Genomic DNA, 25238 nt, shown 5'->3' with positions numbered 1-25238 from the left:
CTTTTCTAAGGTTTTAATAATCATAATAGCTGCCAGTTATTCAGGACCTTGTATGTACCAGGCAAAGTGTTAGGAACGTTTTATCCATTTTCTCTTATGTGCTAAGCAGTCCCACTAGCTGCTTCATCCTGGAAATATAGATGGGAGAGTGAAGTCAAGGACTCCAACTGTGTGTTTAACATCTCTCTTGACTCCCAGGAACCTCCAGTTCGGCATGTCCAAAATGAAACACATGTCTGTCTTCTATCAATATGTTTTGCCCAACCCCTGCAACACTCCCACTTCCAGAAAAATCACACAAACAAAAAACCACACACACAACCATTGTGCCTTTCCTCTCTCAGGGAGTGCCAAGAAACCATCTGGTTCATGCCAGAAACTTGGGAGTCAACCTTGCCCGCTTCTCTGCTTGCCCCCCATAAATCTGCCACCACAAATCCTGTCAACTGTTCTTACATCTTTCCTTCCCATTTTTTCTGACCCCATTGCCTCCACTCTATTCCATTTCATTATTTTCCTGCCTTTTCTATTGTTGGAGCCTTCTAACTGGCCTGTGTCTCTGAGCTGGCCTTCCTGCCCCTCCTCCACTGGTCCATTTAATCTGCAATCTGAGTGAATGTTTTTTCTAATATGCAAATATGATTATATTGCCTTCTTGGTTAAAATGCTTCAGCAGCTTGTTACATTCTTCTTTCAATTTCTTGAACTGAATGTAATTTCTTTAGCTCTTAAATATGCAATTTCCTCTTCCTTGATTACTCTTTTCCTCCTCTTTGTCTAGCCAAGTTTCATTCATCCTTCAGGCTTCAGCTTAAATAGCCTACATTTGTTGAGGTTTATGGTTATCTCTGCATGGGATGTCCACGTTGGCAGGGACTATGAGAGATTTTTCAGATTATAACATCTGACTCAGAGTTGGTGCTCAGTGTCTACCTGTTGAATGTAGTATAGGGGAGGAAAAACATTTTTTCTCTACCCTGTTAGGTTCAGTAGCTGGGCCCTGCAAAGTAAACTGATGAAAGATAGATTAACAGGAAAAAAGGTTTATGCATAAATGTAAAGAAGTGGTTAGACCAGGGGGCTCATATGCCATTTTAACAAAGAGTGATAAATTGTAGAGAAGTAACTAGACAAAAGTAGGGGAATGCTTCTTGGGTAAATTGTAGGAAGGTAAATATATGGCGGAAGCTAACATAAGATAAGGGTTATTCAGTAAGGTTTGTTATGTGGACTCAAGTTGGTGCCTTCCCCATTGGTAAGAGTTGCTCTCCTCTTCCTGGTACTGGAAAGGAAGACACATTTACAAATGGATATTTATTACCTGTACATAGGAAAATTTATGCCCTGCATTTATACAAAAAAGGGAGGGCAAAGAGCAAATTGGTTTCAGCTCAAAACAATTCTTACATGAAAGTGGCATATTTTGGGGTAGCATACACTGATCCTCTTCAAAAGGAATAATTGCTTTTCTCTTATCATGGTTATGAGAGTTACTTTGAATTAATTTTTGCTTTTTGAAAGTACATTTAATTCTCAAATGTTTCTGCTTTTGAATGCAGTTTGGGAGAGCCCATGGTGACTGCGTGAGTGGAGCCCAGCTGTGTGGATGCCCCAGCATGGATGACTACATGGTCCTGAGAATGATTGGGGAGGGCTCCTTCGGCAGAGCTCTTTTGGTTCAGCATGAAAGCAGTAATCAGATGTTTGCCATGAAAGAAATAAGGCTTCCCAAGGTCACTACTAAAGAAATTAGCTCACTTTGAAAGTATACATGCAATTTATATAAAAGAATAAGTTTTTGGCCAGGCACAGTGGCTCACACCTGTAATCCCAGCACTTTGGGAGGTGGGGCGGGTAGGTCACCTGAGGTCAGGAGTTTGAGACCAGCCTGAGGTCAGGAGTTTGAGGCCAGCCTGGCCAACATGGGGAAAACCCGTCTCTAGTAAAAATAATAAAAAAAAAATTAGACAAGTGTGGTGGCGTGCACCTGTAGTCCCAGCTATTCAGGAGGCAGAGGCAGGAGAATCACCCTAACCTGGGAGGCAGAGGTTGCAGTAAGCTGAGATTGTGCCACTGCACTCCAACCTTGGTGACAAAATAAGACTCTGTCTCAAAAAATAAATAATAAGTTTTTGAGTTTTAACATGGAATTTCTCCTTCACGCAAAAGATGTAATTGGTTTATTCGTTAGCTTTACGAGGGCTCGATACATTATATGTGGTTCTTAGGATATTGTAATTAACAATGGGAGAAAAACAGTAAAAGTTTTGGTGGTGATTACTGCTAATTTTATTTCAGCAAATAATTGGTAATAACTACCACTTTTGTATACCTAATGGTGCAGGAAATCTTTGCCAGAGCAACTCAGGTGCAGTATTAATGAAAAAGGATCATAAAAATACAGTGAAGAACAAATGCTAACCTTTGGTACCAGTAAACCTACTCTGTGGATCAGTTTATAGGTTTTATTTCCTTGTAGACCATTACTATGTATCATAGTTGTCCTATGAAAGAATTCATTACATGAAGACTATGTCATAATATTTTGGATCAATTTTTAAAAAATACATTCTAATAAAGTTCTCAGAGTGCTAGGTATTTTTTTCCCACTGTATTCTTGACTTCATTCAGTGATTTTCAAACTTGAGTGAGCATCATAATCATCTGGAGGGCTTGTTAAAACGTGGATTGCTATGCTCCACCCCCAGGCTTCCGATTGAGTAGGTCCAGGTGGGCTTGTGAATTTGCATTTTTAACAAGTTCCCAGTTGGTGCTGATGCTGCTGGTCCGAGAACCCTTGTGTTACTACACAATCAATGGCAATTTCTTTTCTTTCTTTTTTAAAATTTATAGATGGGGTCTTGCTCTATTGCCCAGGCTGGAGTGTAGTGGCACAATCGTAGCTCACTGCAGCTCAAACTCCTGGGCTCAAGCGATCTTCCCACCTCACCCTCCCCAGTGGCTGGGACTACTACATCTATAGTCTATATCTATAGTCCCAGCCACTGGGGAGGGTAGCCACCACACCCAACTAACAATGGCAATTTCTTAATTGTAAGATGAATCATTCAGAATTTCATCCTCATAGAGTAAGTTAGGGATAAATGGTTTTGGAAACTTACTTTGCTTGCCATCTTTGTTCATCCTTGATGCAGTAATATACCAGCATAGTCTTTTTTTATCTGGACCAGTGGACTCCTCTAAGTGATGCAGACAGTCAAAACATGAAATCCGTCGCTCCCTTTTTTTTTTCTTTTAGGATAAAACATTTCTTTTTCTTTTTTTCTATATCACAAGTCATCAAGCAAAAGATACACTATTTTTGATGGTATACTGGCTCTCTAAGTCAGGTGATACTTAGGCTGATATTAAAACTATTTACATTCTGTATGTGTAAGGAATGAAAAAAGAAAATAAAAATACAATGAAGGGGTCAGCTCAAGCATGAAAATATAGCCAGAGTTGAAAAATCAACATGTATTTTCTCTTGTCATTTGACAAACTTAAGTTGAGCCAAAGTGTGTTATAAAACTGCATCTAGCATTAAAGTGTCATATAAACCATGTTATTGTAAAGTTATGTATTTTAAAATGCAGTATTAAGTTTATGCTTATTTAAAATGTTTTTCTAGTCTTTCTCTAATACACAGAATTCTAGGAAGGAGGCTGTTCTTTTAGCCAAAATGAAACACCCTAATATTGTTGCCTTCAAAGAATCATTTGAAGGTAAATATGAATTCCCCCAGATATGTGCATTTCTGAATTTGATTTATAGCCACTACAGCTTTTCTAAAGAGCTTATATCTGTTTTAGCTGAAGGACACTTGTATATTGTGATGGAATACTGTGATGGAGGGGATCTAATGCAAAAGATTAAACAGCAGAAAGGAAAGTTATTTCCTGAAGACATGGTAAGAGATTGACTTACATAGTTTCTCTCAAGGTTTAGAAGCCACTTTTCTCATAAACTTTGTATAAGTTAAAACAAAAGCATTGATGTCTGTAATTACCTGAGAAGGTAGATAGAAATGACTGATTTCTGTATTGGTGTTACCACTTAGTGTCCTCAGGATATGGCTGCCTGAAATGGTTTTAGGAAGTAAAATCTATAGGTTATAAATTATTATGAAATAAAACTTTCATGTTTAGAATAATTTCAAGATCGTATCACCAAATTTTGTACTAGATATTTAAAATCTTGGTTTTTATCGTACTGAAATTTTAGAAGAGAGGTCTATTTTATTTTGTATTACTAAAACATCAGAAGAATGAAGCTTGCCATTTCTGTTTCTTGGGAGTACCTATTCTCAATCTTTTTCCTCCTAAAGCTTGAAGTGGTCCCTTCAGTCTAAGACTTGCTGCCTTTTTAGTGGAAAATTGCATACTAAATATTTTTTAATGAATTGGCTATGGAAAATATTTAAATTGCTCCAATGAGGCTTAGTTTGATTTAGGTTATAGCATGTTATGAAAGTATGTAAATAAATGTAAATAAATATTATTCATTTAGAAACTATATTGTTAAAAATATGGGTTCCGTAGAAGGAAGTCAACCTTGGCTTCAACTGGAAGAATCTCCGTAGCAAGAGGGAAAAAAAAAATTAGTTTGACATTTAGTTGTAGGCCCCCAAGACACCTAGAAATTCTGGGTACTGTTGACCTTGGACTTATAAGCAGGAACTATTGACCTCAAAGGATTATTTATGATATAATGAAATCTTTTGATGTTACCGTATGGATATTCTGCAGAAGTAAATGAAAATCCAACATAATGATTACACTAGAAAAGCTGTAGTGTATTTCTTATTGGTGAACTCCCTTTAAGCATTTAAGAAATATTTTTATTTGGTTGAATATAAGAATAATATAAGTGGAAGTTTTACTAAAATAAATTGCTATTTGGATCATTCATAAGATGATGGAATATGGGAGTCACAGCTTTTCTCAGTTTCTCCAAGTAACACTGAATCTTAGTTGAACTATGTAATTTATAGGAGTTCTGTACTCACATTATGTAAAATCCTGGTTGACTAAGGCCTAGAGATGATTCTTTGGAATTGTAAGTTAACATGAGCCAGTTACTGCATTCTTGAAGATTTTGCATACCTTTTTCTTACAGATACTTAATTGGTTTACCCAAATGTGCCTTGGAGTAAATCACATTCACAAGAAACGTGTGCTACACAGAGATATCAAGTCCAAGGTGAGTGGAGTACATTTTTGGACTTAAAAAAAAAAAAAGTACTTAATTCAGTCATTTTACTGTGTTATCCCATGCATTTTGGGACAGTTTTGTTTAGTTTAGAAATATTTGTCAGCCTAATATTTGTTATTTACTTTTCAAATTTAAATTCCCCCACCTTTCTTAAAATATAATTGACAAAAATTGTGTATGTTTATGACGTACAACGTGTTTTATATATATACACACACATTGTAAAATGATTAAATCAAGGTAATTAACATATCTGTCACCTCACGTACTTATTATTTCTTTGTGGTGAGGACATTTAAGATCTACTCTCAGCACTTTTTAAGTATTCTATGCATTATTAAGTATTCTATGCATTATTATTAACTATAGTCACCATGTTGTACAACAGATCACTGGAACTTACTTGTCATAACTGAAACTTTGTACCCTTTGACTTAATATTTATACAAACCAAATAAGGTAATACCTGAGAAAAAGTCATTGAAATCTCTGTAGTAGTACAGTCATGCATCGCTTAACGACAGGGGGATAAGTACTCAGAAATGCATCGTAAGGTGATTTTGTTCTGTGAGCATCGTAGAGTGTGCTTACACAAACCTAGATGGTATAGCCTATTACACACCTAGGCTATATAGTGTAGCCTATTGCTTCTAGGCTACAAACTGGTACAGCGTGTTACTGTACTGAATTTCTCAGGCAATTGGAATACAATGGTAAGTAGTTGTATATTTAAACATAGAAAAAGTACATTAAAAATTTGGTATTATAGTCTTCTGGGACCATTGTCGTATATGCCATCCATTGTTGACTGAAATGTGGTTATGCAGCATGGGACTGTGTATATTAATGTGTCCTAGCTCTCTTTTAGTGACCACTTACTAAGTCCATGTGTTCTCAGATGGAAAACGGTTGACACCTGGGCCTGCCATGTGGCATCACCCTGACACAGGTTCTCACCGGGTCGATTGCGTCTGCTGATACAACCTAAAACTTGCTTGTTAGATTTTGAAGCACTCATCCTGAGTTTCCATGCAGGGGAATGTCTAGCGATCAAGAGGGGATCTTGGTGTTTTGTGTTCCACTCTGGGACTCAGCTGTCAGCATTTCTAGCCTTAATCTCCATCATCAGCAGGCTTTGGAAGACAGCTTATCTGCCTCATGTTTGATGATAGAAGACATAATCTGAGCTTTTCTTTTTAAATGCAGAATATCTTCCTCACTCAGAATGGAAAAGTGAAACTGGGAGACTTTGGATCTGCCCGTCTTCTCTCCAAGTATGTATGTCTGTTCTACGGTAGTGACAGTAATCAAAACATCCATTTTCAGGAATGTTCTGTAATCATTCGTTGCCTTTTTATGGTTTTAGTCCGATGGCATTTGCTTGTACCTATGTGGGAACTCCTTATTATGTGCCTCCAGAAATTTGGGAAAACCTGCCTTATAACAATAAAAGGTGAGTGCTGCATATTTGATGTCAGGGTGCCCATTTGGTGACAGGCATTTTAGCCTGCAAATGATGCTAGAGTCTGACGTCACTTCAAAACAGATGCATGGATCATATTGGTTTCTAAGAAATATATCTGAAAGCAGAAATATATCTGGAATCTATATTGCTAATCTATATTGCTAGGCTGCTAGATAAAAGTAATAGTTTTCCAATTGCTATTAATTATAGCTGAGAGGAGCAAATGCTGAAAGAAAGGCTAGTCATTTCTAGGGACGGTATGAATTATATCAGTGGTTCCCAAACTGTTGTTCCCACTTATAAAAATCCCAAATCCCAGGTTGCGTCTACACTAATTAAATCAAAATGGCAAAGGGTGAGAAGCAGGCATCAGTAATTTTTCAAGATCACTGGGTGATTCCAATGTACAGCAACATTTGAGAATGAATAGATTGTGTCATTGAGTTGGTATTTACAGGGCTAGATTTTAAGCACTTGTGATAGGTAAGTTGATTGCAGGAGGTTAATATGAAGATCTTAATGATTTAAAATGCAGTATTTTTTCTGAATATAAGTTATATGTGCCCATTGTGGGGATGGATGTGCAGGGAAGATTGGAAATAGACCTGTAAGAAAGGACATGGAAATCACCCACTTTTCTTAACTGCTAATAACATTTTGATGTTTTTTTCTTCATTTACTTTTCCCCCTAAAACTGGTTGATATATTTTATATATAATTTACTTTAGTCGTTTTACATTATAGTCATTTCCCCACATACTTAAACTCTTCATAAATTTTCTAATGGCTACATATATTTTACTATATGGCGCTTCCAAAATTTACTTAGTAATCCCTCTGTTGTTGGCCTTATATTTCTACATTTCAGTCTCATAAACAGTGCTGTAATTAACATACCTTTTGTCTAGATTTGTCCTTGTTTTATATGACATTCTTGGCATGGATTCTAGGAGGAGAAACACCTAAAGGCTGTTGTTACTTTTTGCTGACTTGCTTTCTGAAAAGGGTATGACAATCTATACTAAATAGGTTTTTTTAAGAGTAGAATTGACTGAATGGGGACAAAACAGCTCTACAGGGACTTATTGGGACAATTGGGGAAATTTGGGTATGCAGTAAATTTTAAATAATGTTACCGAATTGAGATTAAATTCCTTGGATGTGATAACAGTATTGTGTTTATGAGGGAAAGTGTAGGTCTTCGTTCTTAGGAGATACATGCTGATGTATGTAGGGATGAAGTGTTCAATATCTGCAACCTTTTTTTTTTTTTTTTGAGACGGAGTCTCACTCTGTTGCTCAGGCTTGAGTGCAATGGCACAATCTTGGCTCACTGCAATCTCTGCCTCACGAGTTCAAGTGATTCTCCTGCCTCAGCTTCCTGAGTAGCTGGGACTACAGGCGCCCGCCACCACACCCAGCTAATTTTTGTATTTTTTAGTAGAGATGGGGTTTCACCATATTGGCCAGGCTGGTCTCGAACTCCTGACCTTGTGATCTGCCCTGCTTGGCCTCCCAAAGTGCTGGGATTACAGGTGTGAACCACCACACCCGGCGGGCAACCTTTTTTCAAGAGATTCAGGTAGATATAGAGGAGGGAGATTAGCACGCAAACATGGCCAATGAGAATGATTGGGGGACCTAGATAAGGGCATGTGGACATTGCAACTTTTCTGTAGATTTGAAATTTAAAAAAACTAAACGGGGAAATAGTTGGTAAAAACCATTAATTAAAATAAAAAAGAATATCATTTAGAAAAGTCTGGAGGAGCTGGGCCTGGTGGTGTGTGCTTGTAGTCCCAACTACCTGGGAGGCTGAGGCAGGAGGATTGCTTGAGCCCAGGAGTTCAAGGCAGCAGTACAGTGACATCATGCCTGTGAATAGCCACTGCACTCCAGCCTAGGCAACACAGTGAGACCCCATCCCTTAAAAAAAACAAAAGGTGGGCTGGGCGCGGTGGCTCACGCCTGTAATCCCAGCACTTTGGGAGGCTGAGGCGCGCGGATCACGAGGTCAGGAGATTGAGACCATCCTGGCTAACACGGTGAAACCCTGTCTCTACTAAAACAAATACAAAAAAAAAAATTAGCTGGGCGTGGTGGCAGGCGCCTGTAGTCCCAGCTACTCTGGAGGCTGAGGCAGGAGAATGGTGTGAATCCGGGAGGCAGAGCTTGCAGTGAGCCGAGATTGCGAGGCTGCACTACAGCCTGGGCAACAGAGCGAGACTCCATCTCAAGGAGTCTCAAGGAAGAACCCTATCCCTTAGAGCCATCCAGCAGACTGTGTGGGAAGTAGAGAGCTGCCAGCAGGAGATGTGATCAAAGGCTGGGTGCTGTGTCCAGGGTGGTCGGAATAGAAACTACACTGGATGCCTTCCAGAGTCCTTCTTCCAGCTGTGATCATCTGAGTCCACAAATATTCCCTCTTGCTACTGAATTCCCAAATGCTACTGAAGTGATATCTCAACCGCCCCAATTTGAAGGGGGTGGGGATTGAAAAGCAGAGAGTTTTATTGTGAACACTACTCTTAGGAAGTATCTAGGTGTTAGACCAAAATTATATGTTTTAATACCTAGGAATTACTTGTGATATCTATTCTTATTAAAGGTAAGAAATTATTTTTTGTACTAGAAAATACGTAACCCGCTTGTGATTACATTGCTTCTTTATGCTTTCAGTGACATCTGGTCCTTGGGTTGCATCCTGTATGAACTCTGTACCCTTAAGCATCCAGTAAGTATGGCGTGCAAAATGGAAAAGGCAGCTTGTCATATCTAGCTGAGCCCTAATAATGTGACAGATTCTAGTTGGCAGTTTGCTTCCCTAGGATGAAGTCATTATAAAAGTTTGTATATGTTTCCAGTGCAGTCATCTGCCCTGAGTTAGTTTTGTAGCATATACTAATAGGAAATTTCCATTATTCAGTTTGGCTGTGCAATACATAACCTTTCTCTCTCTCTTTTTCTTTCTCTTTTCCTCTTTTCTTTCTTTTTGCTATTCTTAATTTTTTATTTTGATAAAATAAATATAAAATTTGCCATTTTATCCATTTTTTAAGTATACAATTCATTGTCATTAATTACATTCACAATATTGTGCAACCACCACTATTATCTCTTTGGGGGTTTTTTGTTTTGTTTTGTTTTGTTTCGTTTTTGAGATGGAATCTTGCTCTGTTGCCCAGTCTGGAGTGCAGTGGTGCAATCTCAGCTCACTGCAACCTCCGCCTCCTGGGTTCAAGTGATTCTCCTGCCTCAGCCTCCCAAGTAGCTGGGACTACAGGTGCATACCACCATGCCCAGCTAAATTTTTTTTGTATTTTTACTAGAGACATTTTTTTTGTATTTTTTTGTATTTTCCCCCATGTTGAGCAGGCTGGTCTCGAGCTCCTGACCTCAGGTGATCTGCTCGCCTCGGCCTCCCAAAGTGCTGGGATTACAGGCATGAGCCACTATGCCCGGCCACTAATATCTCTTTGTAAAACTTTTGTCATCACCCCAACCAGAAACTCTGTACCCATTAAATAGTTACTCCCCATTTCTTCCCTTTCCCCAGCCCCCAATCTAATTTCTGCCTCATGAATTTGCATATTCTAGATATTTCATACAACTGGAATTATAGAACTTTTGCCCTTTTGTGTCTGGTTTATTTCACTAGCACAGTGTTTTCAAGGTTCATCCATGTTGTAGCATCTATCAGGATTCCATTCCTTTTTACGGCTGCATAGTATTCCATTGTGTGTATAGACATGTTTATCCATTCATCTGTTGAGGGACACTTGGGTCGTTTCTGTCTTTTGGCTATTGTATATAATGCTGTTATGAACAAATGGTGTACAAGTATCTGTTAGAGTCCTTGATTCCAAATTTTGAGGTTTACATTTAGCAGTGGAACTGCTGGGTCATATGGTAATTGTATTTAGCTTTTTGAGGAAGCAGCAAACTTTGCAAGAGTGGCCGCGTCATTTTTTTCCTCAGCTTTTTGCAGTTAGATTTCACTTATATGAGTTTCCTCTCTAACTGAAACATCATGAAAACATAGACTTTGCCCTATTATGTGTTTTTTCAAGATATTTTTAAAAATATGAACAAAAAAAGGTTAAATAACTTGTCCTGCTTGTTCAGCCATTGTTTATTACATAGAACAACAACTGCAGGGCTAATTCCTATTAGTTCTTAGCTTTGCATAGAAATAAATTCTGTTCTTTGGGCACAGGCTGAAAGTTAGCTTTTTTACAGATGTACTTGAGGGCACATAGAGCTCAGGAGAGGGTGAATGGTTGAGAAACAATCTTCACCACTACCAGATGAAAGTAGCTCAAACTGAAGACACCTGGTATTAATGAGAGGTTATCTTCCTTGCATATAAGTGGTTTATAATGATAGCTACACAGAACAACTTGGGGAACCTTTAAAATGCTGATGCCTAGGCCCACAGCACAGTGATTGAATTAAAATCTCTGAAAATGTCCTGGGCATTAATGTTTTAAAAACAGGTGATTACAATGTACAGCCCAAGTTGAGAACCACCATAGTCTACAAATAAAATTATTTTTAAAATTCCAACATCTTAAAATTCTTTACTTCCTGATATATCTTTTTCATAATTTACATGTACACGTTCTTCTTTTTTCTAGCAAGAATGAGTATTAAGGACTATAGTGCCCTGAATATTTGGCATGAGATCTGTCATCCCTTGTCTGCTCGAAGACAAAAGTTGTTCTCAAACCTTTAGGAAACACAGATAGTTGGTGTAATGGTTAAAAAGCCAGAGGCAAAGCAGATTCAGTAGTATTTGTCATTATCACAATTTGTCCTTTGTTATGTGTTGATTTTTCTTTTTCATATATTCACTTACATTTTATATTCATAGGACAATACACTTTTTAAAAAATAAACTTCTTTAACATTTTAAAACAGTTTTAGATTTACAGAAAAATTACAAAGATAGTACAAAAAGCTTCCATATACCCCACACTGTAATTAACATCTATCATAGCCTTGAGGTGTAGAATCATTTCTTAAGCAAGATTCGACAAGCAGAAATTATTAAGGAAAAATGATGAATAAATTTGACTATACTAAATTTTAAATTTTGCATAGCAAAAGATACCATAAATAAAAACATAATATGCAGATCAGCAGAAAACATTTTCAAACGTAACTAGCAATGAATTAATAAAATATCTTTTTAAAAATTTTTATTTTAAGTTCTGGGGTACATGTTCAGAGTACGCAGCTTTGTTACATAGGTAAATGGGTGCCATGGTGATTTGCTGCACCTGTCAACCCCTCATGTAGGTATTAGGGCAATACACTTTCAAGGTAGAATGCTAGCACATTCTTTCATAAGCATTACCAAGGCTGACATCTAATGTTAGTTCTGATATATTTATTATACATGGAAAACTTTAAAAACGTTACTCCAGTCTGTCATTGTATATCCCACGGTGTTACTCATCAAATTTTCATAGCTGCTTTAATGACAGGAATGGTTAAAAAGGATTTTGCAGTAGAAGTTTAAAATTGGAAAAGTCTGGCCAGGTGCAGTGCCTCATGCATGTAATCTCAGCACTTTGGGAAGCCAAAGTGGGAGGATTGTTTGAGCCCAGGAGTTCAAGACCAGCCTGGGCAACATAGCAAGACCCTGCATCTAAAAAAAGAAAAAAAAATTAAAAATTAGCCAGGCGCGGTGGCACATGCCTGTAGTCCCAGCTATTTGGGAGGCTGAGGTGGGAGGATCGCTTGAGCCCAGGAGGTCAAAGATGCAGTGAGCTGTGATTGCACCATCACACTCAAGCCAAAAAACCACCTGTAGAAAACTGGGAAAGTCTGAAGTGCATGTTGCTATGGAGCAGGCCTGGCAGTTTCTGGGAAGGGCTGGAGCAAAGGGATATTACACTTATTATAAACCTTTAGTATCAGTTGATGTTTTAAAAGGCCATGTGTATATATTACTTTGATTTTCAATATATATTAATAATGTATATCTGCAAAAAACATTAGGACTAATAAGGTAGTCACAGCAGGCATTGATGGAAATACTTTTTCTAGATGGGGAAGCTTTTTACCATTCATGTTTAACTTTCTCCTAAGCCACCTTAAGATTATATAATGGTATCTTAAGGACACCTCTAGAAAGAAAAATGACCAGACAGCAGATATGTTTATAAAATTAGAATAATTTACATAACTGGTAGTTTCTTGCTTCCATTTCTTCCCCTGTATCTGCTTGTAAAGTTCAATTTTCCTTTTCAGTTTCAGGCAAATAGTTGGAAAAATCTTATCCTCAAAGTATGTCAAGGGTGCATCAGTCCACTGCCGTCTCATTACTCCTATGAACTTCAGTTCCTAGTCAAGCAGATGTTTAAAAGGAATCCCTCACATCGCCCCTCGGCTACAACGCTTCTCTCTCGAGGCATCGTAGCTCGGCTTGTCCAGAAGTGCTTACCCCCCGAGGTATGATCTGTGTTGGATTGGTTGTGAACAGTTTTCAAGTGTATGGTAAAATGGTTTGTTATCTTTTAACATTATACATTACATGTGCTCATCAAAATCCAAATGATACAGAAGTATATTAAAAAATAAAAAGTTAAAACTTCGTTTCCTTCCTCTTACCCCCCACAATGCTATTCCCCAAGTATAATCACAGTTTGTATATCCTTCCAGACCTTTTTTAGACATATATAAATGTCTGCATTTGTCTATCGAAATTATATGTACTTTTTTTTCTTGAGATGGAGTCTCGCTCTGTCGCCCAGGCTGGAGTGCAGTGGTGCGATCTTGGCTCATTGCAACCTCCACCTCCCTGGTTCAAGCAATTCCCCTGCCTCAGCCTCCCAAGTGGCTGGGGTTACAGGCACACGCCACCACGTCCAGCTAATTTTTTTGTATTTTTAGTAGAGACGGGGTTTCACCATGTTAGCTAGACTGGTCTCAAACTCCTGACCTCAGGCAATCTGCCTGTCTCGGCTCTTCCCAAAGTGCTGGGATTACAGGCGTGAGCCACCATGCCCGGCCTGTATGTACTTTTTAAAGTGGTACTTTTGTTTTTCAACTTGAAATATTATTGTGCTAAAGAATGCTGATGATGAAATGACATCACGGCAGTATCTATAGAAAAGTATGTTTTCACATCTCTAAATTCTCAACTTTAAATTTCAGATCATCATGGAATATGGTGAGGAGGTATTAGAAGAAATAAAAAATTCGAAGCATAATACACCAAGAAAAAAAAGTAAGAATTTTGACAGAGTATTTTTTGTTAAGTGCTCTTTTAAAAATATACTATAACAGAAAAGAAATGTATAATTTTTAAGTTATTAGAAATGATTATCAGAGATACTCCTCAAATGAACCTTTTCTTTTTGTTACTTTAGATGTAATTCTGTACTGAATACTTTTTGATCCCTGAAAAAATTGGGATTTAAAAAAGCCTAGTTTTGGATATTTTAGTGATGGAAAGATTATGCTGTCATTATTAGTTCCATATTTTCTCTGGCTTGTTGTGTAGGTCAGGTAGAAGGCTTCTTCTGTGGGCTGACCTAAGAATCTATCCATGAAAATATAGCACTAATCTTGTAGGAAAATGTATCCCAAGTTTCTGAAGAACCATTGTGTAAACAGACTTTTTAAAAAGAGAAGCTTTTCTAATGTAAACTGTGGACTCTGGGTGATGGGTGGTAGTGATGTGTCGGAGTAGGTTTATCGACTGTAATGGTGCGGCATGTTAGTATTGGGGAGGTGGTATGTGTGTGGGGACAGGTGGTATATGGGACTGTCCGTATTCACCACTCAGTTTTGCTGTGAACCTAAAACTGCTTTTTTTTTTGGAAATGGAGCTTCACTCTTGTTGCCTAGGCTGGAGTGCAATGGCACAATCTCGGCTCACTGCAACCTCTGCCCCCCCAGGTTCAAGTGATTCTCTTGCCTCAGCCTCCCAAGTAGCTAGGATTACAGGCATGTGCCACCATGCCTGGCTAATTTTTTGAATTTAGTAGAGACGGGGTTTCACCGTGTTGATCAGGCTGGTCTCGAACTCCTGACCTCAGGTGATCCACCCACCTCAGCCTCCCAAAGTGCTGGGATTACAGGCATGAGCCACTGTGCCTGGCCTAAAACTGCTCTTAAACAGTAAAATATCCTAATTAAAGACAAAAACCAGAGCCTTTTCCAAAGCTGTGAATCATCCACATAATAGCTACATGAAATTTTCATACATCTATAGCCTATCCTGAGAAAATATCAAATTTAATTTATTGTCTCTTTGGAAGTTGTCATCTCTGAATTTTTTCAAAGCTATTTTTATTCCCTTTCATTTCTCATCAGTGATTTCCTTCTGAAGAAATCCATCAGAGATAGTAGCTATGAATGGAATACAGGAGAAGAATTAAGAAGTGTAGGAGATCATTCACTGCTGGGACATGTTGCAAAACCTCTATTGCCTGGTGCTCTTTATCATAATGTTATATGCAGATACTACAAAAGAAACATTTTGAGAACTGTATTGTTTTCTTAAACTTAACTTTTAAGTGTTGTTTTTGGAAGGATGCAAACCCTTCAGTCTTATAACTCAACCTTTTCTCCATTAGTTAAGAGATAGCGGCTGGGCGCAGTGGCTTACGCCTGCCTGTAATCCCAGCACTTTGGGAAGCCGAGGTGGGTAGATCATGAGGTCAGGAGATCGAGACCATCCTGGCGAACATGGTGAAACCCCGTCTCTACTAAAAATACAAAAAATTAGCTGGGCGTGGTGGCAGGTGCCTGTAGTCCTAGCTACTCAGAAGGCTGAGGCAGGAGAATGGCGTGAACCTGGGAGGTGGAGGTTGCAGTGAGCCGAGATTGCGCCACTGCACTCCAGCCTGGGCGACAGAGCGAGACTCCGTCTCCAAAAAAAAAAAGAGATAGCCAGTTACCTTTGTTTTACCAGTTTGCTTTAGCATAGGTGTTATTCTGTGGCTTTTGTTCACATCTCAAGGTAATGGGAAATTAGTTTTAAAATGCTGGGCAAGAAAAAAAGAGACTAAAAAATTTCAAGGTAGTTTGGAAAAATGTAGGGTTTTTTTAAAAATTAACTTTATTTTATTTTTGAGACAGAGTCTCACTCTGTCTCCCAGGCTGGAGTGCAGTGGTGCAGTCTCAACTCACTGCAACCTCTGCCTCCTGGGTTCAAGCAATTCTCATGCCTCAGCCTCCAGAGTGGCTGGGATTACAGGCATGCGCCACCATACCTGGCTAATTTTTTTTTTTTTTTTTTTTTTTTTTTTTTTTTAGTAGAGACAGGGTTTCACCATGTTGAGCAGGCTGGTCTCAAACTCCTGACCTCAGGTGATCCAGCAGCCTTGGCCTCCCAAAGTGCTGGGATTACAGGGATGAGCCACCGTACCCGGCCAAAAAAGTATAGTGTTACAGTTTCTAAAAAGAGGAATAAAGTAGTTAGAGAAATGCCACCAGACTGGGACCATATGTCTGATGGCATCTCCAGTTTAATCTGTAGACAGACCAGAATAATGAAATGGAACAGGACAGGGATTGCGTCTGATTTGCTCACTCTTGTATTCTCAGTGCATCATCATCCATGTTCAATAGCAATTTTTTAAAACGTTGAATGAATAAGGGACATGAACCACTATGAGGTATAGCCATTCCTACCAAAGGGATCAATTGCCAGGGTTCTCTCCTGACTCCTCCTGCTGTTCTCTTCTGAGTTAATAAACAGCTCACTTCTTTTTAGGGATACTTATTTCACCAGCTGTGATAGCCAACAGGAAAAGTACGGACTCCACTAGCTAGCAGGCACCAAAGGGGAAAATAACCTTAAGTATGCAGAGTATGTTACCTCTTAGTGCTTAAATGGGTTGGCATAAGTGAATAGAGATGTCTTTTAACTTTTAGATTTTAACTTTAGGAATGAAACAGTGGAAATAGCCTCTTTCAATAACTGAGATGTATTATTAGGTGATTAAAGCTTGTTATTCCCATTCAGGATATCAGAGAGCTTTGGCTCTTTGACTTTAATAACCTCACTCACTTCTCCAGCTGTATGAAGATCATATTAGGAACTTAATAGGATGATCCTTTATGTGTTTTATCTTTCTACCTTCTCTCTCTCTTTTAAAAGCAAACCCCAGCAGAATCAGGATAGCTTTGGGAAATGAAGCAAGCACAGTGGTAAGTGCTTTAAAATTACTTTATGAGGCCGGGCGCGGTGGCCGGGTGTGGTGGTGCACGCCTGTAATCCCAGCTACTCGGGAGGTTGAGGCAGGAGAATCAAGTGAACCTGGAGGCGGAGGTTGCAGTGAGCCGAGATTGCGCCATTGCACTCCAGCCTGGGCGACAAGAGCGAGACTTCATCTCAAAAAAAAAAATACATTTATGAAATATCTACCTCCTGGATACCGGGTTACCCTTAAGTGCCGTAAGATATTTGGAAGACTGTGACCTGGTCCCTCTAGTTAAGTACTTCTTCCTTCATTTTCTGGCATGTGAAATAACTGGTAGCTGTTCATCTGCACTGTCAGCTGAGCCACTTTAGGTCGCCATTTATTGTTTATTTTTCCATTTATTATTATTATTATTTGAGATGGAGTCGCTCTGTCACCCAGGCTGGAGTCTAGTGGCACCATCTTGGCTCACTGCAAGCCCCGCCTCCTGGATTCATGCCATTCTTCTGCCTCAGTCTCCTGAGTAGCTGGGACTGCAGGCACCCGCTACCATGCCCAGCTAATTTTTTGTATTTTTAGTAGAGACGGGGTTTCACTGTTTTAGCCAGGATGGTCTCGATCTCCTGACCTTGTGATGCACCCGCCTCAGCCTCCCAAAGTGCTGGGATTACAGGCGTGAGCCACCGTGCCCAGCCTCCATTTTTGATTATTGATGATAGTGGTTTCAATACAGATGTGGAAGAATTTTGTCTTGCTTTCAGTCATGAAAATCTTGTGTTATCCTGGCTTTTTTTTTTTTTTGAGATAGGGTCTCACTTTGGCATCCAAGCTGGAGTGCAATGACGTGAACATGGCTCACTGCATCTTCGAACTCCTGGGCTCAAGTGATCCTCCCACCTCAGCCTCCCAAGTATCTGGGACTACAGGCATGTGCCACCATGCCTAGCTTTTTTTTTTTTTTTTTTTTTTGGCATTTTTTTAAAGAGATGGGGTTTTGCTATGTTACCTGGGCTGGTCTCAAACCCCTGTGTTCAAGTGATCCTCCCGCCTTGGCCTCTTAAAGTGCTGGGATTATAGGTGTGAGCCATTGGGCCTGGCTGCTTTTTGGTTCGTTTATTTTGAAACAGAATCTCCCTCTGCCACCCAGGCTGGAGTGCAGTGGCGTGATCACGGCTCACTGCAACCTCTGCCTCCCGGGTTCAAGCAATTCTCATGCCTCAGCCTCCTGGTTAGCTGGGACCACAGGCACGAGCCACCGTGCCCAGCTAATTTTTTGTCTTTTTGTAGAGATGGGGTTTTGCTATGTTGGCCAGGCTGGTCTTGAACTCCTGACCTCATGTGATCTGCCTGTCTTGGCCTCCCAAAGTGCTAGGATTACAGGCATGAGCCACTACACCTGGCCTGCTTTTTGTTTTTTTATGGTGGTAGAATATACATAATATAAAATATGCCATTTTAGCCAATTCTGAGTGTACAATTGAGTGGTGTTAATTACATTCATAATACTGTGCAACCATCACTACTGTCTATTTCCAAAACTTTTTATCATCCCAAACAGAAACTCTGTACCTGTTAAGCAATAACTCCCTCTTCCACCACTGCAGCCCCTGGCAGCCTCTAATCTCAAATCTGGTAGCCCCTGGTAGCTGCTCAAATCTTTGTGTGAAATTGCCTATTCTAAGTATTTCATGTAAGTGGAATCATACAATATTTGTCCTTTTATGTCTGGCCTCTTTCACTTACATAATGTTTTTAAGTTCTTCTGTGTGTCAAAACTTCATTCCTTTTTATTGCTGTGCTGAAGCTGAATAACATTTAGATTACTATTTAGATCTTAACATTTTTCTGTTCAATGCCTTGTAGCACCTCCTTGTTACCCCAAGAATCAATTTTCAGGCTGGCATTCGGGGTCCTGTTCATCTAGCCCTGGGCAACTGTGACATTCTTTTACACTGAAACTTCCCTAAAGCTGTGGATATTAACAGCCGATCCATGTTTCAGTGTTCTCACACCCCCCCTTAGCAAACTGTGTACTATTGATTTTTTCTTCAGTATTTCAGTTAACCTTTCTTTCTTTCCTTCTCTCCTTCTCTCTCTCTCTCTCTCTCTGTTGTCTAGGCTGGAGTGCAGTGGCGTAAACACCACTCACTGCAGACTCAACCTCCTGGGCTCAAGGGATCTTCCCACCTCAGCCTCTTGAGTAGCTGGAACTACAGGTGCATGCCACCATGCCCGGATAATTATTTAACTTTTTTATAGAGATGAGGTCTCACTATGTTGCCCAGGCTGGTGTTGAACTCTTGGGCTTAAGTGATCCTCCCACCTTGGCCTCCTAAAGTGCTGGGATTTATAGGTGTGAGCCACTTCGCCTGGCCTAACCTTTCAATTCAAAAAGGAAAAGATGTTGTATGACAACAAATTGCTCTCTTCATGGAATGTACTAGTAATTAAACTTTTTAATTTTTTGAATGAACCATAGGTTCTAAATAAATAACAACACCCCACCATTATGTTGCTACAAATGGAATACAGACCTCTATACTTTTTTTCTTTTCATTGTAATGTCTGTTTTTTCCAGTTTTTGAGGTATAATTTACATGCCACAAAATTTACCCATTTTTATGCACAATTTGATAAATTTTGGTGATGGTATTTAAATATCCATATAACCCCTGCCACAGTCATCATATAGAACTTCCAGGTGGGGCAGAGTGGCTTATGTCTGTAATACCAACACTCTGGGAGGCAGAGGCAGGAGCATTGATTGAGGCCAGGAGTTTGAGTCAAGCCTGGGCAACACAATGAGACCCCATCTCTACAAAAAATTAAAAATTTTAGGTGGGCATGGTGGCACATGCCTGTAGTCCCAGCTACTGGGAAGCTGAGGCGGGAGGATCGCCTGAGCCTGGGAAGTTGAGGCTGCAGTGAGCTATGATCGCATCTCTGCACTCCAGCCTGGACAACACAGCAAGACTCTGTCTCAAAAAGAAAAGAATTTCCATCCCCTAAAATGTTTCCTTGTGCCCTTTGCAGATGATCTGTGCCCACATGCTATAGTTTGATACCACCTGTAGTGGACACAGCAATATGTGTTTGCAAAATGAAAAGGGTGCAACATGTAAACAAAATGGAGAAAAGGCCAAAAAGTCAGTCAGGAAATGGAGGACTTGAGGTAGGAAAACTTGTGTGCAGGCCAGCAAAGGACAATGGCAATGAAGGCAGAGTTGAATAGCGCCCAGAGGAATGTGGGAGGCTGCTGCAGACACAGAAAGCAGTGATCCTCAATGGGAAGGAAAGACTGGAATCCCCTGGGGGCTTTTCACAGCTGCCCCTCACCACTACTCCTCCAAGATTCTGATGTCATTCTTGAGTATAGGAGGCTTTGAAATCTCTGCTGTAAGTGAGCTACCACTGTTAAGTGACAGATTTTTATGTTCCCTACATGTGTGGGAAGAGAAGTTTCAGAACCACTGCTTAGAAATAAGAAAACCCACCATGCCACCCAAGCCTACTCTTTATTTATTCATTCAATAAATAATTGAGAATTTGTTTGCCTGAGACTGTTTAGGCATTCAATATGTACTTCTTCTCAAAGTATATGCAGATTTAGTAAACTAGATAGTGTATTACTATATTTCACGAAATAAATCAAGGGCTTAGATAATTTGGAAAGATACTGAATTAAGTGGGAACATTTTGATTCTATATGGCAACTTTATAAAATATCTCATTTTGATATTATAGTTTGTAAAGCCCCGTACAGCAAACCATATTGAAATTTTTCATTAGTCTTTTCCTTAGTAAAGACTTACCAAATAGCTGTCATTTTAATATATCCTCTTCATATTTATAATAATTGATATTAATGGCTATTAATGTGTATGTCTATTAATATATACATGTATGTAGGTTTATGGTTAATGTACATATATGTTATTAAATACATATAGATATATATGGCTATTAATATACATGTCCTTGGGGTTCTATGATTATTCATGTATTTTAATCCATTAATTTTTATTTGAAATTAAAATGGCTGACTTTGCATATTTGTTTACCTTTTTGTAGCAATTCAAGCATTATTTAATCTGTATTGTTAATCTCTTTTAAAGCAAGAGGAAGAACAAGATAGAAAGGGTAGCCATACTGATTTGGAAAGCATTAATGAAAATTTAGTTGAAAGTGCATTGAGAAGAGTAAACAGAGAAGAAAAAGGTAAGTTATTCAAATTCTAATTTCTTAGGTGAGGAGTTGGGGAATACAGAGGGAATACCAATTTTTATGTTACTAGGTCTCAGGTATCATAAACAAGAGTACAAGCTGATATTTGTTTGCTTATCTAGTAACTTATTTAATGTTTTAGGAATATTTTATTTACCTACAACAAAAGAGAGAATAGCATTGATCAGTAAGAGTCATTAGAAAGAGTAGTATTTATTGTGCTATCCACCATAAAAAGCATAGCATACTGTGTGTATATAAGTCCTCCCAGGGCTTCATTCTTGTATAATATAGAATATGTAACTATACACATATTATTTTTTTAACTCAGTCACTGTAATGTTTCGTTTTAACTTTTCATTTTGGATTTTTTTTTAAAATTTCCTTTGCTACTTAGATTAGAAAGAACATTGATCTTTCAAACATAGATCTGAATATGAAAGAGAAAAGAAACACTTCCATATTTGTTAGAGTCTATGTGTGGACAGAGATGGATACATAATTTAACATGCTTGGCATTCCTTTTTCACACTTTAAAATCAGGTAATAAGTCAGTCCATCTGAGGAAAGCCAGTTCACCAAATCTTCATAGACGACAGTGGGAGAAAAATGTACCCAATACAGCTCTTACAGCTTTGGAAAATGCATCAATACTCACCTCCAGTTTAACAGCAGAGGACGATAGAGGTTAGTAGTCAGATTGAATACTATTATTTTATTAGAGAACTTTTTCTAATAGTTACTTAGTGCACTTAGAGGCTTTTAATGTCTGTGAAGGGTATTTGGCGTCACACATCAGAGCATTGCTCATACAGGTGAATGAAGCAGATTTTAGTTAACAGTCAAATATAACTAACTTTGCTTGAAAATATGATCTGGAAAGTACATGCTGAAAAATCTTTTTTTATTCAGCACTAATTTTTGTCTTTTTGCAACTAGGTGGTTCTGTAATAAAGTACAGCAAAAATACTACTCGTAAGCAGTGGCTCAAAGAGGCCCCTGACACTTTGTTGAACATCCTTAAGAATGCTGATCTCAGCTTGGCTTTTCAAACATACACAATATATAGACCAGGTAATTCATGTCTGTATGTGACCTTGGAAACCCTTTGACTTTTTGAAAATTGTGGCAAAATATATATAACATAAAATTTACATTTGAACCATTTTAAAGTGTACAGTTCAGTAGCACTAAGTACGTCACATTGTTGTACAGCCATCACCAGTATCCATCCACAGAAATGTTCTCATCTTCCAAAACTCAATTCAAAGGGTTTCCCTCCTCCCAGAAACGCTTTGATTTCAAAGTTATAAAGTAATTCATAGCACTGTATTTTTAGGTGTTTTTAAATCTTTTCTAGCCAGTCTTAAGCTACAATTAAAATTTTTCATGGAGCTACATTACTTCTGTTTGCTCATTTGTTTGCTTATTTTCATAATCCTGCTACTACTTTCTTTGAAGAGGAGCCCATTTTTATCATGCAAATATGCCATTGCTTTAGCAACAACTCCAAGATTTCTTTTGTTGTATACCTGAACTCTGTTACACTGAATAGAGCTCAAAAAGGATGAACAATTAGGATTTGATTTTTAAATTTTTTTACAGATATTTTTACTAACATTGTATAAAATAATTTTTTTATAATACTCTCCTTAGGAATCCAGGCCAGTGGTCTGTATTAGATATGTATATGTGTATGTGTATTATAATTATGATAATTTAATTACTAAGCCATCTTGCTAGGTTAAGATCTAAGATAAATTATACCAAGTAGAGCATGTAATGGTATGGCAAGTCTGACTATATTTATTGCAACGATGTAGTTGTATTTGTTTATTTGGTCAGTATTTATTGAATGCCTAACATAGGTTAAGATTAAAAAAAGAATAAAACACAATTCCTGCCCTAAGGATGAAGGAGTTCTTTACGTGGGAGGTCAGCACACTGATAAAGAATTATAGTGCCCTGTGATATATGCATTCAGATAGAGCTGTGCACAAAAGATCATGGAAGCCCTAAGGAGAGGCTAATGCATGGGAGGAAAATGTTAAGGAAGGTTAACGGTTATGAATTTCAATTTTGCAATTTTAGGTCCTGGATTTTGTGTCTGGTCCAGTGATGAAGTCTTTGTCATTTTAGGAAAGTCCCTGTTTAAAAAATATGTCATAGTTCTATTTTGAAATGCCTTTTAGAAGATTCGGCCCATGTTTTTAGGTTAGGTTTTCATGCTGTTTGTGAAAAATCTAAAAGTCATTACACCTGGAAAATTTTTTTAAGCATGCATGTGGTCTTCCTTCAGCTCCCTACTTTTCTTCCTCCCCATTGTGAAAACTTGGGAGGAGAAAGTTCAAAGGAAAAAAGAAATTACTATAACCCAACTTCCAAAGGTAACTTTTAATGCCTTAATATACATTCTTATATTGGGAGGGTTTTATGGCAATTTTCCGAGTTTTTTTTTTCTCTTAAAGAAAATCCTGTTTATAGGCTAGCTGTGGTGGCTCACGCCTGTAATCCCAGCACTCTGGGAGGCTGAAGCAGGAGGATTGCTTGAGCTCAGGAGTTCAAGACACGCCTGGACAACATAGCGAGACCTCGCCTCTACTAAGAAAATTAGCCAGGCATGGTTCTGGACGCCTCTAGTCCCAGCAACTTGGGAGACTGAGGGAGGAGGAGCTCTTGAGCCTGGGAGTTCGAGGCTGCATTGAGCTATGATCATGCCACGGCACTCCAGCCTGGGTGACAGAGTGAGACCCTGACTCAAAAAAAAGAATAAAGAAAGTACTGTTTATAAATTTAATCCACATCCCGGTGCTTCTGCTTCAGGGGCCTGTTTTATGCCCACAATCATGTTGGGTAATGTGGGGAGACACTACAAAAGAGTTATGGGACATGGCATTGTCCTCAGCCAGCAAGCTTACGGAGGATTTTAATCAAACTGCATGAAATAAGTCAATACTGTTTAAATTGGTATATTTTCTGTTAATATCTCCTGAAGGTTCAGAAGGGTTCTTGAAAGGCCCCCTGTCTGAAGAAACAGAAGCATCGGACAGTGTTGATGGAGGTCACGATTCTGTCATTTTGGATCCAGAGCGACTTGAGCCTGGGCTAGATGAGGAGGACACGTATGTTGTGATATGCATAGAAAGCTGTAGCTGGGGTGGGGTGTGTGTGTGTGTGTGGGTGTGTGTGTGTGTGTGTGTGATTTAAATTAGACCATGATAATTTCAGATTTAGTAGGGACCTCTTATATTACTTTTCATCATAAATGGATATTTATATTCTGATCTTTTGTCTGGGATGGGTAATGACTTACAATATGATTATAAAATTCCTGATTGAGCCCTACACCTATAGCCTTTCAGCTTGGACTTGTTATTTTTTAATATATTAGGTTTTATATTGTTAAAAGTTTTAGAAACAGTCAAAGAAGTGATCTTTTGGAAGAACTGGCAATTTTTTCCCTTCAGTTGCCTTATGGAACTCAATTTTCAAAAGCTTAAGTATTGTTATGGTGGTATTCCGCTTTGAACTCATCAACAGATACTGTGCCCCTAATGTAGAGGTTTATGGTCCAAATTGTTTTTTCACAGGGACTTTGAGGAGGAAGATGACAACCCCGACTGGGTGTCAGAGCTGAAGAAGCGAGCTGGATGGCAAGGCCTGTGCGACAGATAATGCCTGAGGAAATGTTCCTGAGTCACGCTGAGGAGAGGCTTCACTCAGGAGTTCATGCTGAGATGACCATGAGTTCATGCGATGTATATTTTCCTTTGGAAACAGAATGAAGCAGAGGAAACTCTTAATACTTAAAATCGTTCTTGATTAGTATCATGAGTTTGAAAAGTCTAGAACTCCTGTAAGTTTTGGAACTCAAGGGAGAAGGTATAGTGGAATGAGTGTGAGCATCGGGCTTTGCAGTCCCATAGAACAGAAATGGGATGCTAGCCTGCCACTACCTACTTGTGTGATTGTGGGAAATTACTTAACCTCTTCAAGCCCCAATTTCGTCAACCATAAAATGAAGATAATAATGCCTACCTCAGAGGGATGCTGACCACAGACCTTTATAGCAGCCCGTATGATATTATTCACATTATGATGTGTGTTTATTATTATGTGACTCTTTTTACATTTCCTAAAGGTTTGAGAATTAAATATTTTTAATTATGATT

At 38.7% G+C, this 25238-nt stretch overlaps 1 protein-coding gene across 5 annotated transcripts in view; it reads left to right on the top strand.

Annotated features, from left to right (window-relative positions):
• NEK3 (NIMA related kinase 3) overlaps nucleotides 1–25236 on the top strand; it is a 28205-nt gene extending 2969 nt beyond the window's left edge. Inside the window, exons 1-16 of one of the 5 annotated variants that reach the window (XR_008620638.2) lie at nucleotides 315–1733; nucleotides 3632–3725; nucleotides 3813–3910; nucleotides 5119–5202; nucleotides 6421–6488; nucleotides 6581–6667; nucleotides 9359–9413; nucleotides 12938–13138; nucleotides 13844–13916; nucleotides 16800–16849; nucleotides 20958–21060; nucleotides 21610–21753; nucleotides 22006–22140; nucleotides 23366–23453; nucleotides 23551–24188; nucleotides 24657–24678. Coding sequence is in view for 4 of the 5 variants with exons in the window: in XM_014347436.4 (XP_014202922.1) it covers nucleotides 1554–1733; nucleotides 3632–3725; nucleotides 3813–3910; nucleotides 5119–5202; nucleotides 6421–6488; nucleotides 6581–6667; nucleotides 9359–9413; nucleotides 12938–13138; nucleotides 13844–13916; nucleotides 16800–16849; nucleotides 20958–21060; nucleotides 21610–21753; nucleotides 22006–22140; nucleotides 24062–24188; nucleotides 24657–24741 (1584 nt within the window). In the remaining variant the exon portion in view is untranslated. Of the gene's footprint in view, nucleotides 1–314; nucleotides 1734–3631; nucleotides 3726–3812; nucleotides 3911–5118; nucleotides 5203–6420; nucleotides 6489–6580; nucleotides 6668–9358; nucleotides 9414–12937; nucleotides 13139–13843; nucleotides 13917–16799; nucleotides 16850–20957; nucleotides 21061–21609; nucleotides 21754–22005; nucleotides 22141–23365; nucleotides 23454–23550; nucleotides 24189–24656 lie in introns of those variants that run through there. The other 4 variants (XM_003809787.4, XM_014347436.4, XM_063595776.1 and 1 more) reach the window with 4 other exon arrangements.
• The last annotated feature ends 2 nt before the right edge of the window (nucleotides 25237–25238 follow it).

Source organism: Pan paniscus, chromosome 14, assembly GCF_029289425.2.
Source record: "Pan paniscus chromosome 14, NHGRI_mPanPan1-v2.0_pri, whole genome shotgun sequence".
Lineage (NCBI taxonomy): Eukaryota > Metazoa > Chordata > Mammalia > Primates > Hominidae > Pan > Pan paniscus.
This window is presented reverse-complemented; position numbering and strand designations above follow the sequence as displayed.